This window comes from Phascolarctos cinereus, unplaced genomic scaffold (assembly GCF_003287225.1).
Source record: "Phascolarctos cinereus isolate Bilbo 61053 unplaced genomic scaffold, phaCin_HiC Scaffold_4;HRSCAF=312, whole genome shotgun sequence".
Classification (NCBI taxonomy): Eukaryota; Metazoa; Chordata; class Mammalia; order Diprotodontia; family Phascolarctidae; genus Phascolarctos; species Phascolarctos cinereus.
This window is the reverse complement of record NW_027555847.1, coordinates 671,670,641-671,689,887: the sequence shown is the minus strand read 5'-3', so window position 1 is coordinate 671,689,887 and position 19,247 is coordinate 671,670,641. Positions and strand designations below refer to the sequence as shown.

Sequence of the window (19,247 nt, the reverse complement as noted above, 5' to 3'; positions counted from 1 at the left end):
TAAAATTCTAAAAGGTCAATCAATCAACAAGCACTTATTAAGCACCTACTGTATTGGCAGGCACTAGGGATAAAAAGAAATGCCAAAAGTTCTTTTGCTCAAGGAGCTTTATTTCTTTGTAGTGGGGGTGACACACAAGGTACACAGAGCAGATGAAAGGTAGCAGCTGAGAGGACAGGGAAAGGTGGTGCTGGTGAGAAGGTGGTGTCTGCATCTTAAAGAAAGCCAGGGATTCTGAAGCAAAGGTGAAAGAGAAGGCCAAACAATCTAGGTGTGGGGAGCAACCAATGTAAAGGCACAGAGATACTGCACGTGAGGAACAGCAAGAAGTACAGTATGGACTGGTTCTTAAGAGTGTGTGGGGAGAGGAAGATTAGAAGAAGACAGGAAAGGTAGGAAGGGCCAGATTATGAAAAGCTTTAAATGACAAAGGACTTATATTTGATCCTGCAGATAAAAGGGAGCCACTGGAGTTTATCGAGTAGAAGAATGACAATCTGCCATGCAAATCTAAAACAAATTTGAGGGACAAATTTCCAAATTCACAGGGAAATCCTCAAAGGAAAACTGGTGTTCTTTGTGGAACTTTATTTGGAATATTCTTGGCAGTTCCCTAGTCATTTTGGAGCATGTTACTTTATACTAAACCTTCTCTCAGAAGAGCCTTTTACATGATTCTGACCACCATATTTCTTTCTTGCCTTTATGGCTAATCTTCATAGCACCTAGGTCTCCTCTTACTTACCAGTAAAACAGTACCATTTTTCCCAACGCTGTTCTTAAATCACCTTCGATCTGGTGCTATTACATTAAAGTTACTCATGATCAACAACGACCTCTCCTTGACCATGTCCTGTGACCTTTACTCCACTCTCATCCCTTCTGATCTCTCCACTTTCATCACTTTTTCTATTTTTCTGAGCACTCTGTTGCCTTTGACCCCTCCCCCAAATTAGGGGCTTACCTTCTGCTTTTTCCCCCTTTTGTCACATGGGTTCTTAACCTAGGGTCTGTGAACTTTTTTTTCCCCACAAAATATTCTGATAACTATTTCAATATACTTTGCTTTCTTTGTAATAATTTGTATTTTATTTTGTGTATTTAAAAACATTGTTTGGAGAAGGGGTGCATATAGGCTTCACCACATTGCCAAAGAGCTCCTTGACACAAAGAATCCCTGTTCTATGTTCACTTTCTCAGGCATTTAATCTTTTTCTCATGGATTTCCAACCAAGAACTTCTAACTTCCTCCTCCTCAGTTGCCTACATGACCCTCACATTACTAGAACATACCATTTACCCTTAAAACTGTTGTTACCTTACAAACTTTACAAAGAGCCCTTCTAAACTTTCCCTTTTACTAATTCTGTCAACAGATTTCCACCTCCCTAGGTTGACAGCTGGGAAATTTGAATTTGACTCCTCTCTTCCCTTCATCCCCTATACTTTGTCAGCAAGTCCTGCTATTCTTTCTTCAAATATGTTTCTAAGATTAATCCTTTCCGCTCCATTTCCACAAAAACCACTCTAGGCCAGTCACTGTTTGCTATTTAAATTCCTACAGGGGTTGGGCTAGATCAGAGGTTTTGTTAACATGCAGCCTCTCCCACCTCCCACCAAGTGCTTCCAAACCAGATTAAAATGCAACTGGGAAATATTTAACAAAATAAATAAAAATAAATAAGTAATAAAATAAAACACAGATAATATTACATTTTAAAACTAAGTCAATATGTGACCTGTCTGGTTGAATGGCCCTGTTTCATCACTGGTTTAGATGACAGCAGGTTTCTGGACCTCTAGTCTGTTGTAGCTCCAGTGTATATACCATGTGCAGCTTCTGCTAATATCAGTCTCATGTTAGGTTGTTATTCAGTCACTCAGGTGTGTCTGACTCTTCATGACCCTGTGGACCATAGCAGCATGCCAACACTGTCTAGGGGATTGTCTTGGCAAAGATACTGACGTGGTTTGCCATTTCCTTCTACGCTGATAAGGTAAAACAAAGGTTAAATGACTCACCCAGACTCTTATAGCTAGAAAGTATCGAAAGCCAGATTTGAATTAAGGTCTTTCTGACTCCAGGACCAGTGCTCTATCCAATGAATCACTTCGCTGCCTCCATTTTTGTATTATAGCTCTGGGCAAAACTCTACAGAGGTACCCCTATTACTTTTAGAAATAATAACAATGCCACTTTAAATCTGTATAGCATATAATTTTAAAGTATTTTAATACATCTCATTTTGGGGGTCTGAACGACTCTGTGATGTAGGTAATAATGATAATAGTAATAGTTGATATCCATAAAGCACTAAAAGACTGGGAAAACACTTTCGCGACAATCCAGTGAGTTACATCCTGCTGCAGGTTTCACTATCCTCATTTTCACAGATGTGGAAATGGAAGCTCAGAGTCTGTTAAGCAATTGACAGCTATGAAGGGTCAGAGGTAGAATTCAAAGCCAGGTCTCTGCCTCTGGGTCAGGCTTTCTTTCCACCACGATCACTATTACTGTTTTATAAAGGCAGTGACAGGCACACAGACAGAAGTGAAGTGACTTGCTTAGGATCACACCGCTAGTCAGTGAGAGCTGGGCTCAGAGTTTCCATGGCCACAGACTTTGCATCCAGCCTTGCTAGGACACATAGCTCAAATTTCTCAGTGGAGCACTGAAGCAGCTCTGTCCACACACCATCTCATACTCTGGAATCTCCTTTCTTTTTATTCTCTAACATAGTCCCTCTGCTTGAGTCAAGCCAGTCTCTTTGTGGTTCCCTGCGTACGACTTACTCGTTGTCCACATCTTTGCACACACTACTCGTCTCTGCCAACTGCAAGCCTTCACCACGTTCAGGACCAGGGTTAAAACAAACTTTCCCCCACAACAAGGTCCCTTCGCCCAACCCGCCGAATCCGGAGCTCAGTCAGTACATTCTCGGCACTTCCACGCTCGCTCAGCTTGCAGCATGTTACACTGCACTTAATGGCCTGCTCTGCAGACACACTCACGTTATCTTGGATGTCTTTGTTTTGTTTTCCCTAAACCGTTGTGACGCGACTTTATGTCCTATGTCCTTGTTTTGGATCATAGACTTCAACATGGAAGGGAATTCAGAAGTCATTTATAGCGACTCTCTCATGCTTCAGATGAGGCAACTGAGGAGGGAGTAGCAATGAAATGTCACACTGGTGGTTGTAAACTCAGGTTCTCCAACTCCCTGCACTGAATCACATTCTCTTCTATTCTGGAGGAACACAAGCTCCTGAGCCTACTACAGTAACACGGGGTCAGTCCGTAAAGGCCTGTCCCTCCTCCCTCCAGGCGCAGCTCTTCTGACCCTGATGCTGGTGGGCCTCCACTCCCAATACCTCATGTCTATTTTGCATATTCCTCTACAGGAATATAGTCTCTTATTAGGAAGCAGCTGTTTCACTTTTGTTTTTGTATCTCTCACACCTGGCACATAGTAGGTGCTTCAGAAATGCTTGCTTACATATACAACCTATATCAAATTGCTTACTGTCCTAAGTAGGTTGGAGGGATGGAAGGGAAGAGAGGTAGGGAGGAAATGTGGAACTCAAAATTTTATTAAAAAAAAAAAGTCAAAAATTGTCTTTACATGTATTTGGAAAAAATAAAATACTAAAAATAAAAGAAATGCTTGCTTGCTTGAAAGAACCCTGGAAAAAGTAGAAGGAGACAGGGTTCTAGTGTAAACTTCATCATTAACTAGTTGATAACCTCGGCTTAGTCACAACCTCTGTAGACCTCAATTTTCTCATGTGTAAAATGAGAGGGTTTTTCCAGCTCTAGCATTTTATAACTCTATGACATGAATTTTGAAAAAAGTCTTTAAGGTAGTCATAGGCATGGTCTGGCCAGAAGAAACAATAGGGAACATTCCCCTAGCAGGGCGAATCTAAGTTGGGAGGTGGAAATCTATATGCCTTGGTGGAAAGAGACTGTGGTTTGTTTGGGTCTGAGGAGCCAAGGCATAGAATAACCAACTAATCGGATCCTAGTCACTCACCCCATCTGTCCTGCCTAAAATTATCTGCTGGGTGCCCTCCTGGGAAAGGTGAGAGCATCACTGATACCTGGGCCCTCTTGCTCATTCTACTCAGGGGCCTATCAATATTCAGTGTCTCACTTCTCACTTTAGAGACCAGCAAGGATTCTTAACTTGCTTTATTTATTTATTTATTTGTTTGTTTGTTTGTTTATTTATTTATTTTTGGTTTCTTTGTCTTTAGGCAATTGGGGTTAAGTGACTTGCCCAGGGTCACACAGCTAGTAAGTGTTATGTGTCTGATGCTGGATTTGAACTCAGGTCCTCCTGAATTCAGGGCCAGTGCTCTATCCACTGCGCCACCTAGCTGTACTCTTGCTTTTAAAAAAATTTTCATACCTGTATTTCAGTATATTTACTGAATTTAAAAACATTCTGAGCAGGGGTTCATGGACTTCACCACACTGCCTGTCAAAGAGGTTTCTGATACAAAAAAATTGCCTGGACCATAGGCAACCCACCCTCCCCTCCCCCCAACCTAGTTACCTACACGATCCTTACCTGGTTTGATGAATATAAATTCAATTTAAGAAATGTTTATGAAACATATACTATGTGAAAGGCATTATGTTAAACAAGGCATACAAGATGAAAAATGATAGTCCTTGTCCTTAAGAGACGTGCTAAGTTGACCCTTGTACGCTTCCCTTGCCACATGTAATACTCAAGCTAAGAGAAGAGGAACTTGCTTGAAAACAACTGCTATTCATTCTATGAATATGAAAAAAGTTACACGAAAGCATTATCAGTCAACATAAAAACAGAAAAATCCCATTAATCAAAGTCTCCATTCAGTGAAAATCTGTGAAATTACAGAAAGGGTCCAGGTTAAAATTTATCTTTTCATTATCTACAAAGAAAGAGTTTGCTAATCAAATCCTCAGTGTAAAGAAGACTGCAGGCAGAACTTCAACTAAACAACCGCACCGTGAGCATTTCAAAAACAACTCTTGGCATATATCTGGATTCTTCCAATTTGTTAAATGAAGTAAATAGGTTCCTTATTACCCCCAGAACCAACATTCCGGAAGCTCATTGTTATCATAAACTGAATAGGCAGCAATCAAATAAACGTATCAATCCAGGGAAACACTTTCATTTCAAACCTTGATTTTCACAAGGCACAACCCAACAAATTAACAGATAACAAACCAGGGAATTCCAGCAAAGTCTAAGGGACAAAGCAACAATCTTTCGACAGTGTATGCAACATATCACACCTGTCATCCTACCTCCCTTTTAGAGGGGGAAGTGCAATTACACTGAGTTCAGCTGCCATTTATTGTTGTTGTCATTTATATCACTGGTGCTATAAAGTACAGTTTTTGCATGAGGAAAATCAAAGGAGGCAGAATAAGAGAAACCACAAAGTAGGAGAATACAGAAGTCTCATATTCAAAATGTATATAGAGTTGACACAAATAGATAAGACCAAGAGCCATTCCCCAACAGGTAAGAACACGGAGTATAAACACGTTTTCAAAAGAATTGCAAGCTATTGAAGACCATTTGGAACAAATTCCAAATCACTGATAATAAGAGAAATTCAAGTTAAAACCATTTGCCTCATACTTGAAAACTGGCAAATCTGATAAAACCTCTTCCTAACTTGGCCTGACCCTTACCCTGCTTTCCCTGTCTTCTTACATCTCAGCCCCTCTGAGTACTCTATGATCCAGTGGCACTAGCCCCTAATCTCTTGACTGTGGGCCGGCTGTCCGCTGTGCCTGGAATGCTTTGCCTCCTCATCTTTACCTTCTGGCTTCCCTGGCCTCCTTCAAGTCTCAACTAAAGTGCTAAAGTGCAACCTTTTGCAAGAAACCATTCCCGGCCCTCCTTAATGTTAGTGCCTTCTCTCTGAGATTATTCTCCAATTTGTCTTGCATATTCCGTTTATACATAGTGAATTGCATGTTGTCTTCTCTATTAGATTGTCAGCTTCTTGAGAGCAGGAATGTTTTTTGTCTTCCTTTGTATTCCTAGCACTCAGCAGCACAGTACCTGGCACACAGTAAGTGCTTAATAAATGCTTGATGACTTGACTTGTAAGCAGAGCTGTGAATTAAGCCAACCATTCTTTTTTTTTCTTTTTTTTTCTTTGCTTTTTGGTGAGGCAATCGGGGTTAAGTGATTTGCCCAGGGTCACACAGCTAGTAAGTGTCAAATGTCTGAGGCCAGATTTGAACTCAGGTCCTCCCGACTCCAAGGCCAGAGCTCTATCCACTGTGCCACCTAGCTGCCCTTAAGCCAACTGCTCTTAATAACAACTGACCATCACGTAAGAAAAGCGACTAAGTTGTTCAAACTTTTTGATCTAGCAATCCTATTAACGGCATTTGTCACAAGAAAGTAAAACACAGAAATCAAGTTCCATTATATACTAAAATATTCATGCCTTTTGCAGTAGCAAAGAATCAGGGGAAAAATGAGTATCTCTCTTTTTTTAAATTTTATTTTATTCTTTAATTTTTTTTTATAAATTTATTTTTAGTTTTCAACATTTACTTCCACAAGATTTTGAATTCCATATTTTCACCCCATCTTGCCCCTCCCCCACCCCAAGATGGCATCATTCTGAATACCCCTTCCCCTAGTCTGCCCTCCTTCTATCTCTCCCCCTTTCTCTTATCCCTTCCCCTTCTATTTTCCTGTAGGGCAGGATAGATTTCTGTACCTCATTTCCTGTATTTCTTATTTCCCAGTTGCATGTGGAAACATTTTTTTTAAACATGTGTTTTTAAAACTTTGGTTCCAAATTTTCTCCCTTCCTCCCACCCCACCCTCATTGAAAAGGCAAGCCTCAATATAGGTATACATGTGCAGTTATGCAAAACACTTCCATAGTAGACATGTTGTGAAAAACTAACTCTATTTCCCTTAATCCTATCCTGCCCCCCCCATTTATTCTATTCTTTCTTTTGACCCTGTCCCTCCTCAGAAGTATTCTTCTGATTACCCTTTCCCAATCTGCCCTTCTCTATCATCCCCTGCTCTCTTGTCCCCTTCTCCCCTATTTTCCTGTAGGGTAAGACAGATTTCCATACCCAACTGAGTATGTATGTTATTCCCTCCTTAAGCCAAATCCTATGAGAATAAGATTCCCTCATTTCCTCTCACCTTTCCCTGTTTCCCCTCCACTGTAAGAACTTTTCTTGTCTGTTTTGTGAGATAATTACCCCATTCTACCTCTCCCTTTCTCTTCTCTAGTATAATCCTCTCTCACCCTTAATTTTATTCTCCAGATATCACCCCTTCTCTTCAACTCACCCTGTGCCCTCTATCTATCTATCTATACATACATACATATAATTTTTTCCTCCACTACCCTAATACTGACAAAGGTCTCATGAGTTATAAATATCATCTTTCCATGAAGGAATATAAACAGTTCAGCCTTAAGTCTCTTATGATTTCTCTTTCCTGTTTACCTCTTCATGTTCCACTTGAGTCTTGTATTTGAAAGTCAAATTTTCTATTTAGCTCTGGTCTTTTCATCAAGAATGCTTGAAAGTCCTCTATTTCACTGAATGACCATTTTTTCCCCTGAAGGATTATACTCAGTTTTGCTGGGTAGGTGATTCTTGGTTGTAATCCTATCTCCTTTGCCCTCTGGAATATTATATTCCATGCCCTGTGGTCCTTAATGTAGAAGCTGCTAAATCTTGTGTTATCCTGATTGTGTTTCCACATACTTGAATTGTTTCTTTCTGGCTGCTTGCAATATTTTCTCCTTGACCTGGGAACTCTGGAATTTGGCTACAATATTCCTAGGAGTTTTCCTTTGGGGATCTCTTTCAGAGGAGATCGTGGATTCTTTCAATTTCTATTTTGCCCTCTGGTTCTACTATATCAGGGCAGTTTTCCTTGATAATTTCTTGAAAGATGATGTCTAGGCTCTTTTTTTGATCATGGCTTTCAGATAGTCCAAAATTTTTAAATTCTCTCTCCTGGATCTATTTTCCAGGTCAGTTGTTTTTCCAATGAGATATTTCACATTGTTTTCTAATTTTTCATTCTTTTGGATTTGTTCTACTGTGTCTTGATTTCTCATAAAGTCACTATCTTCCAATTGCTCTATTCTAATTTTTAAGGAAGTATTTTCTTCAGTAAGCTTTTGGACTTCCTTTTCCATTTGGCCAATTTTGCTTTTTAGGGCATTCTTCTCCTCATTGGCTTTTTGGACCTCTTTTGCCATTTGGGTTAGGCTATTTTTTAAGGTGTTATTTTCTTCAGTATTTTTTTGGGTCTCCTTTAGCAAGCTGTTGACTTGTTTTTCATGATTTTCTTGCATCACTTTCATTTCTCTTCCCAGTTTTTCCTCTACTTCTCTTACTTGCTTCTCAAAATCCCTTTTGAGCTCTTCCAAGGCCTGGGTCGGATTCATATTTTTCTTGGAGGCTTTGGATGTGGGAGTTTTGACTTTGTTGTCTTCTTCTGGTTGTATGTTTTGATCTTCTTTGTCAACAAAGTAAGATAATACAGTCTGACTCTTTTTGCAAGGTTTGCTCATGATTCCAGCCAACTACTTGAGTTTTAAACTCTTTGTTAAGGTAAGAGTCTGCTTCCAATGTGGAGAATGTACTGTCCCAAGCCTTGGGGGTTTGTGTAGCTGTTTTCAGAGATACTTCTAGGGACCTGTAAATTTTCAGTTCTTCTAAGGTGGTAAGATAATGGGTGAGGTGTTTACTCTTTTCCTGGCCTGTGCTCTGGTCTTTGAGTGACTGGCCACAAGCAGTCTTTTCTCTCTTGGAACTGTGAGGAGGGTTTCCTCTTCACCACCACTACAAGCTCCACCGCGCCAGCGTTCCTCCTCACCCCAGGACTGCCACCCAGAACTGTGACCCAGATCCAAGCATGGGCAGAGCAAGAGATTCCTGCCTCAGCACCAGCAAAGAGATTCCTGCAGTCGCCCTCTGATCAGCCACTTGATTCCCCCTCAGTCTGTGGGCCGGAAGCTCAGGACACAGCCACCACCCCGGCACCTGAACTCTGCGCTCTGCGCTCTGGAACTGGCTCTGACCTAGCTCTTCTCTCACCGCAAAAACAGACTTTTCCCACTGACCTTCTAAGTTGTCTTTGGCGTTCATGGATTGAGGAGTCTGGAAGCCACCAGAGCTGCCCGTGATTCAGTCCTCTGAGGCCTGCTCCAGGTTTGCTGTGGCCTGCGCACCCACGCTGAACTGCCCTCCTCTCCCCACTCGGTGCGATAAGTCTTTCCGATCAACCATCCAGGCTGTCTTGGGCTGGAAATTTGTTCTACTCTGTCTTTTTGTGGGTTCTGCTGCTTTAGAATTTGTTTAGAGCCATTTTTTATGGGTATTTGGAGGGGCTGGGGGGAGAGCTCAAGCAAGTCACTGCTTTCACACTGCCATCTTGGCTCCACCCCCCCAAAAAATGAGTATCTCTTGATTAGGGAATGGCTAAATAAATGATATGTCTAGAGAACACAGAAAAACACAGGAAGATCTGTAAGAACTGATACAGGGTAAAAGCAGAACCAGAAAAGCTGTTACACAATGACTATAACAATATAAATTTAAAAAGATCACTAAAAAAGCTGAAATCAATAGCTAAAAACCACAAAACGACAACAAAAAAAACCCAGTGCCAATAATGGTCTCTGGGAACATATAATAAATAAATCTCACTCCTGTAAGAAGAGAAGGGGACTTTCAGAGCAGAATGTTGCATCCATTATCATACACAGTAACTTTTAATCATTCTGACTTAACCTTTTCTTTGTTGCAAGGAACAGCTCAGTTCAGGGGGCAGGGGAGATACACAGAAATGACAGTGACATAAAACCAGAAGGTATCCATAAACATATTATTATTTTTTAAAAGAATAGGTCATACCTGACAAACTGATTTGTTTTTTTGACAAGGTTACTAAATTAGTACCTTAAGAGAAAGCTGTAGAGTTTAACTAGATTTTAATAGCCCTTTCACAAAATCTCTCATGCCACTCTTGTGAAAGGCTGTGAGATGTAGGCTAGATGACAGTAAAATTAGATGGATTTGGAACTGGTTGAATGGCTTGATTTAAAGAGTGGCCATCAACGGTTAGATTTCAACCTGAAATGTGGAATACCCCAGGGATCTGTTCTGTTTAACATTTTCATCCATGACTTGGATAAGGCACAGATAGTATGTTTACTAAATGTGCAGGTGACACAAAGCTGTCAAGGATAGCTTACTGTGGATAGCAGTAATGATCCAAATAAAATGACAGGCTATAACACTTTGAAACTTCAAAGTGGGAGGTGGTACCCCCACGGGGCCATGGCAGGTCCCAAAGGGTAGGTAACCAAGTGGAGGATGGGAAGGTAAGTGGCATCCTGCCCTCCCTGCTATAGCTTATTACAAGGCTTGTCTTTAAAACAACTCTACTACCCCCTTCACCCATTATGGACCTCCCCTATCCAATTTTTAACCCCCTTAGCCCTCAAATAGCTGGCTTCCTGTGGCTGTGCTCTCCCACCTCTAAGCTTTCCCATTTTTGCTGATCATCTTCATAATCTAAGCCACCCAAATTCATAATTTCATTAACTCTCCCCTTACCTCCCACATACACCCAATTGCCAAGTCCCTTTGATTCTATACTTTCATAGAAACTCTTCTACTCTTTTCTAATGATTGCTTATATTCCCCTTCAGGTCCTCATTACTTCTTACCTAAACTATGCATTCAACTATTTGCAAATACAATCTGGCTCTAACCCACCTATCTAGGCTTATTTTATATTACACTCTCTCTCTCTCTCTCTCTCTCTCTCTCTCTCTCTCTCTCTCTCACATACATGGTACTTTCCAGCAAAACTAGATTTCCTAGATTTCCATCTTTTCCCCACCCCCTTACATAATCACATAAGGCATATTTTCAATTCATGGAATGCATGTCCCTTTGTCATCTCCACCTCCAGAATACTCATTTCTTTTCAAGTCTCCTCTTCTATGCCCTCTCCTCCTGTGAAGTCTAAGTTGTATCCCTCCAGGAGAATATAACAAGCACTTTTCATGTTCCTCTCCACATATCCATTACCCAGTACACATACAAAGTCCCTTGCAGAGAGTAGGCATTTTAAAAAAACTTGTTAAATTGAAATTAAACAAAATTGAAATTATTGTACATACCCTCGGACAATGCCATTCTCCAAATAGTTGACTTGAATGAATTTCCCAAAACGGCTTGAATTGTTATTGTGGGCTGTTTTGGCATTTCCAAATGCCTACAATGGAAATAAAAGGAATGATGAAATCCAAAATATTACATGTTTAAAGGCATATTATTCATCATGCGAAACTTGAGATCTAAGCATTTAGAAGCTGTGAAATACATTATGAAAATATAAGCTTGTGTAAGATTATCATTCAGAAACATCAAAGCTCTGCAACTTTTCCAACAAGGAAACTCAGGCCTAGAAAGGTTAAACAACGTATCTGAGGTCACACTGCCTAGCTAATTGGTAGAGTTGGGACTGGAATTCAAGACTCTAGTCATACCTGAGCAAGAACTGGGTAAAACAGAGAATAGCATGCTAAGAGCTACTAGAAGTCTCTATAATGTCTCTCACAGATTTACAGTGGCCCTAATGATAGGAGGTATAATTATACTATTCTGAAACAATCGATCAGCATTTCTTAGCTATGTGCCAGATGCTAGAAGATACAAACAGAAGAAATTAAACAGTCCCTGTTTTCAAAGTGCTTACAACCTACTGGGGGAGACAAAATAAGTATTTGCAGAATATGTACAAAACAGATACAAGATCCAGCAGGCACTAACAAGTATGTGTGGATACTCAGGAAAGGCTCTGTGTGGCAGAGCTGTTGTGAAGGAACTGGAAACTGAATGAGGCAGAGAAGGGAAAAGGTGTACATGCCAAGCATGGGAGACAATTCAATACAAAGGCATGGACTTGGGAGATGGGGGGCTGTGTTTGGGGAACAAAGAGGGGGACAGCACGGATGCATAGTAGAACATGGAAAGGGTTGCAAAGATAATTTGAGGCCTGATTATGAAGGGTTTTAAAAAACCGAAAGAGTTCATTTGATCCTAGAGGCAAATAAGAGCAGCTGGAGTTTACTGAGTAGGGGACTGACATCGTCAGACATACATTTTAGGAAAATTACTCTGGTAGTTGTATGGAGGATAGAGTGGAGTGGGGAGAAAATTAAGATAAAGAGACCAATTAGGAGATCACTCTAATAGTCCAGGCAATATGTGATGAGGGCTTAAATTAAGGCCTGGGGCCTGTGTGAGTAATGCCAAGGAGTCATATGAAGGAGGTACTGTAGAGACAGAAATGGTAGGATTTGGGAACTGATTCACTATATGGGGTAAGGGTAGAGTAAAAAGTTGAGGATAAGGTTGAGGCTGTGAACTGGGAAGCTGTTGGGGAGGGGGTGGAGATGAGTTCTGTCTTAGATATGCTGAGTTTGAAGTTTATGGAACATTCAGTTTGAAAAGTCTAAAACACTGCTGGTAATGTGGGACTGGAGCTCAGAAGAGAGACTAGGGTTAGCTATATAGAGGTAGGAGTCATCTGGATAAATTATGAAACCCAGGAAAGGCTGATATGATCACCAAGGAGAGAGGTATAATAAAGAATGACCAGGAAAGAGTCTTGGGGTATGCTTATAATTAAGGGCTGTGATATGGAAGATATAATTTGGAGATCAATTCCCACATGCATTTTGGGAGTAGAAGTCGGAGTTGGGGCTCAAGAGGCAGCTGTTAGCAGAACCAGTCTGTTCATAGCCAAGACAAACCACTCTAAAGAAGACTTTTTGGAAACTCTGGTTAAATGTCTTAGTGATCAATTATCAAGATATAGTAAAAAAGATACTAGTTGTGATGCTAAACAGGGATTGCTCATATTTACTCTGTTCTTTTAAACAAGAAAAGGAAACAGAAGAGCTGTGAGAGGCTGAAAGGATAAAATATGTAACAATTTCCAAAATGTTCCAGAATACCTAACTAGGGCAATAAGAATGAATATATTGTGTGGAGAAGATTCCCCTGAAGGCAAAGCAAGCACCATCAGAGAGCAGATCACTGTCTGGAAGCATCTTCATAATAGGAAGTCGTCTTCAGTCATCAAGAAGTGACTGTTTTATCAGGGTCACAAGACGGATCAACTTCCTGTTCCAAAAATAAGTGCTATGTCTGCACAAGAACACTTAAAACCACAGTCTAAGCTGTATTCAAGCAGACAGAAATAAAATGAATCTTCTTACGAAACTGACTTTTAAAACTCAAATTGAGTTAACCGTATTAAAGCTAAAAGTAAAAACAAAGAAGAGGTGCTAGAAAATATGATTTTACATCTTGGGGAATTACACTGGAATGTTTTCTATGTTGTAGGGATTCCTGGATCTTTCCTAAAGTCACCAACAAAATCCCAGGTGCCCAATATTTTTTATTTTGTGGAAAGGTACTAAAGGACTCAGCTTTACTGTCAAAAGGCAGTTTGCCCAAGTAAAAAAATGAGAAGGAAAAATAACTTTTATGTCCCTTTCACAATAAAGAGACCAATTCAATACTGAATCTTCCTTCTGTAATCACTAAGGCAGGGGATCTTAACTTTTTTCTGTCACAGACCCTTTCAGCAATCAGATGACGCCTATGGACCCCTTCTCAGAATATGTTTTTGGTTTTTTTTTTTACAGATTATTTTTTCTTTTTTCTTTTTAACGTATGTTTTTAAAACTTTGGGTTACAAATTTTCTCCCTTCCTCCCTCCCCACCCACCCTCATTGAAAAGACAAGCATCTCAATACAGGTTATAGATGTGTAGTCATGCAAAACACTTCCATAGTAGTCCTGTTGTGAAAAACTAAGTATAATTCCCTTCATCCTATCCTACTGCCCTTTTATTCTATTCTCTCTTTTGACCCTGTCTCTCCTCGGAAGTGTTTGCTTCTGATTATCCCCTCCCCTCTATCAATCCCCTGCTCTCTTGTCCCCTTCCCACTTATTTTCCTGTAGAGTAAGATAGATTTCCAAACCCCACTGTGTATGTTATTCTCTCCTTGAGCCAAATCCTATGAGAATAAGATTCACTCACTCCCTCTCACCTTCCCCCATTTCCCCTCCACTATAAAGCCTTTTCTTGTCTGTTTCCTGTGAGGTAATTTACCCCATTCTACTTCATCCTTTCTCCTTCTCCCAGTATAATCCTCTCCTACCCCTTAATTTATTTCCCAGATATCACCCCTTCATCTTCAACTCACCCTGTGCCCTCTATCTATATAATGTTTTTCCCTCCCACTACCCTAATACTGACAAAGGACTCATGAGTTACAAATATCATCTTTCCATGAAGGAATATAAACAGTTCAACCTTACGTCTCTTATAATTTCTCCTTCCTGTTTACCTCTTCCAAGTTTCACTTGAGTCATGTATTTGAAAGTAAAATTTTCTATTCAGCTCTGGTCTTTTCCTCAGGAATGCTTGAAAGTCCCCTATTTCACTGAATGACCATTTTTTCCCCTAAAGGATTATACTGAGTTTTGCTGGGTAGGTGATTCTTGGTTGTAATCCTGTATCCTTTGCCCTCCAGAGTATCATACTCCATGCCCTCCGGACCCTTAATGTAGAAGCTGCTAAATCTTGTGTTATCCTGATTGTGTTTCCACCATACTTGAACTGTTTCTTTCTGGCTGCTTGCAATATTTTCTCCTTCACCTGGAAATTCTGGAATTTGGCAACAACATTCCTAGGAGTTTTCCTTTGGGGACCTCTTTCAGGAGGTGATTGGTAGATTCTTTCAATTTCTATTTTGCCCTCTGGTTCTAAAATATCAGGGCAGTTTTTCTTGATAATTTCTTGAAAGATGATGTCTAGGCTCTTTTTTTGATCATGGCTTTCAGATAGTCCAATAATTTTTAAATTCTCTCTCCTGGATCTATTTTCCAGGTCAGTTGTTTTTCCAATGAGATATTTCACATTCTCTTCTGTTTTTTCATTCCTCTGGATTAGTGTTACAGTGCCTTGATTTCTCAAATTGTCATTAGCTTCCAATTTCTCCATTCTAATTTTTAAGGAATTATTTTCTTCAGTAAGCTTTTGGACTTCCTTCTCCATTTGATCAATTTTGCTTTTTAGGGCATTCTTCTCCTCATTGGCTTTTTGGACCTCTTTTGCCATTTGGGTTAGGCTATTTTTTAAGGTGTTATTTTCTTCAGTATATTTTTTGGGTCTCCTTTAGCATCACTCTCAGTTTTTCCTCCACTTCTCTTACTTGCTTTTCAAAATCCTTTTTGAGCTCTTCCATGGCCTGGACCAATTCATATTTTTCTTGGAGGCTTTGGATGTAGGAGCTTTGGCTTCGTTGTCTTCTTGTGGTTGTATGTTTTCATCTTCTTTGTCACCAAAGTAAGATAATATAGTCTGACTCTTTTTGTGCTGCTTGCTCATGATCCTGGCCAATTACTTAAGTTATTATAAACTCTTTGTTAAGGTAGGAGTCTGTTTTCAGTGTGAAGAATGTACTGTCCCAAGCTTCAGGGGTTTTGTGCAGCTGTTTAATTCATAGATACTTCTAGGGACCTGTAAATTTTCTGTTCTTCCAAGGTGGTATGATAAGGGGCGAGGTGTTTACTCTTCTCCTGGCTTGTGCTCTAGTCTATGAGTGACCACAAGCACTCTTTTCTGTCTTGGAACTGTGAGGATTTCCTCCACACAGCCATACAAGCTGTACCACATCAGCACTCCTCCTTGCCTCAGGACAGCCACCCAGAACTGTGACCCAGATCCAAATACAGGCAAAGCAAGAGATTCCTGCACCAGCAGAGAAATCCCTGCAATCCCTCTCTGATCAGCCAGTGGATTCCCCCTCAGTCTGTGGGCCAGGAGCTCAGGAGGCAGCAGCTGCCCCAGGGCTGAGCTTGGGGAATAGGGCTGGAACTCCACTGTCCTTCTCTCACTCACCACAGAAACAGACTTTTCCCACTGACCTTCTAAGCTGCCTTTGGTGTTCATGGGTTGAGAAGTCTGGAAACCACCGCAGCTTCCTGAGATTCAGCCCTCTGAGGCCTGTTCCAGGTTCGCTGCAGCCTGTGCGCCCACGCTGAACTGTGTTCCTCTCCCTGCCTGGCACGATATACCTTTCTCATCAACCATCCAGGTTGTCTTTGGCTGGAAATTTGTTTCACTCTGTCTTTTTGTGGGTTCTGCTGCTTTAGAATTTGTTTAGAGCCATTTTTATAGGTATTTGGAGGGGTTTGAGGGAGAGCTCAACCAAGTCACTGCTTTTACTCTGCCATCTTGGCTCCACCCCCCCCCGAATAAGGTTTTAAAATACATAAAATAAAACACAAGATTACAAAGGAAACCAAGTATACTGAAATAAATTTATTACTATGCTTTTTAAAAAAACAAAAGTAGGTTCACAGACTCCAGGTTAAGAGCCATTGCTCTAAGGAAAGTGGCAGCCCAAGCTTTTCTTTTGCTTTTTTTTTTTGGGTGGGTGGGGTAGGATGGTGGTCATATACAGACATATTCTTCTAGTATTAGTTGTGACACCCTGGGCAAATCAATTCCATAGACTCACTGAAAGTTAGAATGGTTTCCTACCTTTTTTGAGATCACAATATTACAGATGTAGAGCTGGAAGGTGCCTTGGAAGGTGTCCCTCATTTACAGACGAGGAAACTGAGGCTCAAAAAGACACAGTGTCCAGGTCCTCTGACACCAAATCTAGCATGATGTAGGCACGTGAATACTATTGAGTGCAGGGTGCTGAACTTGTGATGTGAGCCTTGATTTTTCCTATACTATTTACCTCATGGGGAGTTGTAACCCTGTTCTCCTGTTTTTAACTGCTTTATTTGGTACGTTTCTTTCTGTTTTGAGGTGGCAGTAGTGGTTGTGTTGGAGACAGCAGGAAACAGACAACTCTTCATGGAGTCACCTAACATAGGGAACCTGCTCTTCACGAACTGAGGTTGACTCTTAGGGAAAAAGCGACATTTTCATTTCTCAAATGCTCAAGATTCTTAGCGCAAGCACTTCATTTTAGAACTGAAAAAACCAAAGCTCAGAAAGATGAGTGCCATGCTAACAATCACACCATACACAAGAGAGCTCTTAAGGCTTCGAGTTCAGGGCTCTTCTCAGCCTGCAGCCCACAATGATGCTTCCTATTAGGCTAATGTCCCTTTCGAGCTTCACTAAAATGCATCTGATGTCGATGATCTTAAAAGTCCTCTCTCAAATGATCAAATCTGATTTCTATTTTCTAAGATACTCCCAAGATCTTTAGATGATGTGAAATATCATATCTTAATTTCTTCAATCATTCAGATTCCTTTAACAGGAGTTCTTAACCTGAGCCTGAACTTCATAAAAAAAATTTTTGGTAACTATTTAAATAGAATTGGTTTCCTTTGTAACTTGCCTTTTATTTTATGCATTTAAAAACCTTATTCTGAGAACGAGTCCATGACAAAAAGTGAAGAATCTCTTCCCTCTATAACATGTCAAACACATGCAACAGTTGTGACCAAGTATTGTTTTGGGTCTTTCTTACCCCAATGATGTGGCAGAACAGTGAAACGGAGAGCATGGCTCAGGAAGGCCTGAGTTTGAAACCTGACTCAGATTCATACAAGTTGTATGACCATGGAGAAGCTATTTACTTTTCACAACTTCGTTTTCTTCCTCTGTAAAATCACAATAATACTTGCAGCACTTACCTCAGAAAAATGCGAGGATCAGATACGAGACCTGTGACTTTAACCTTAAAACATCATACAAATGCCAGGTATCTATTCCCTGGAAAAGGTCAAGTCCTTGATAAGACAAGAATTCCTTGCTTGGCTTTGGGTACTTGATGCGCTATTAATGCCAGACAGATATAGGCTAAGCCAACTGGTTTTAAGTCTGGCCCTCATGTAGTAAGGCTTGCCTCCCCACCCCCCATCCTCCCTTCTACCCCTAGAACATTTGCAGGAGGCTACGCAGGCTACCAAAGGGTCAAATGTCCAGGCTGGGAATGACCAAATCAAAGTTCATAGAAATTGGTAGTAAGATTGAGTCTGTGAGTGGCCACTGAACTTCTAACTTGGGTGAAACAGGAAGATGAGAGAGAGAGACTGCCAAGAGAAGACATAATAAGAACTTGGGAGACCTAAGGAGAAGCTGGGTGGATGCACGGAATTGGTTCCTTCCAGAGATCCCAGGATCCCAGGGAAGCCCAGAAGCCCAGAACTGGCATCAGATAAAAGGCAGGCGGAGGAGTGAAAAGTCCCCTCCTGGACATATCAGAAGCAGAAGTCAAAGAGGAGTAATAAGAGAGCTATGACATGGAAGGACTGACCAGGACTTTACCCTTTTTGCTGGTTCTTTGAGCTATGGGCCGGTGCAAGCCTGGAAAAAGGGCTGTATCAGTGAAGTGCATTTTCCCTTTGTGTGTGTTGTGGGATTGGAGAATGGACATTCTGGGTAGAGAGACAGAAAGGAATGGTTGCCTTGCACGTCTTTTTTTTTGTTGTTGTTGCTGTTTAGTTAAAACTTATTCTGTAATTTGAAGTCTTGTTAGCTTGAAAGATTACACAGAAGCTGTGAGGGCCCTTACCTTTTTTGTGGAGGGAAGGAGAAAGGGAATAAGCATTTATAAAGAACTTACTATATGCCAGGCACTGTTAAGCCCTTGACAAATATTATCTCATTGATCCTCACAACAACCACAGGAGGTAGATGTTATTATTATCCCCATTTTACAGCTGAAGAAACTGAGGCAGACCTAGGTTAAATGACTTGCCCAGGGTAATACACCTAGTAAATGTCTGAGGCTGGAGCTGAACTCTCATCTTCCCAACTCCAGAACCACTGCTCTATCCTATCCGCTGTGCCACCTAGCTGTTAAGAGTGATACTTAGAGGTAGCTGGTGATACAACAGCAATATATAGCTGCACATGTATTAACTGAGGAGACAAATAATGTCTCTGCCTGGGCACACTTTATCCATGCAAACTGAAAAGCAGCAAACTTTGCTGCTAACTTTGTTCTGGAGAAGATATTGTTGATGCATAAAGTTAGAACTGGAAACCACTTACTCCTACTCCCTTATTTTACAGATGGAGACATGGAGGAGCAGGAAGAGCCCATGGGATCAGCACCCCCAACGTTTACTTTTGTACATGCCATACTTCCCCTTGCTCTCCAGT

General features: G+C 40.8%; 1 protein-coding gene across 10 annotated transcripts in view; it reads right to left on the bottom strand.

Annotated features, from left to right (window-relative positions):
• Positions 1 to 19,247, bottom strand: part of MYO9B (myosin IXB) — a 140,666-nt gene that overhangs the window by 60,239 nt on the left and 61,180 nt on the right. For all 10 annotated transcript variants that reach the window (XM_078154068.1, XM_020969255.2, XM_078154067.1 and 7 more), the window contains exon 3: positions 11,206 to 11,300. In XM_078154068.1, the coding sequence (XP_078010194.1) occupies positions 11,206 to 11,300 (95 nt within the window). The remainder of the gene's footprint in view (positions 1 to 11,205; positions 11,301 to 19,247) is intronic.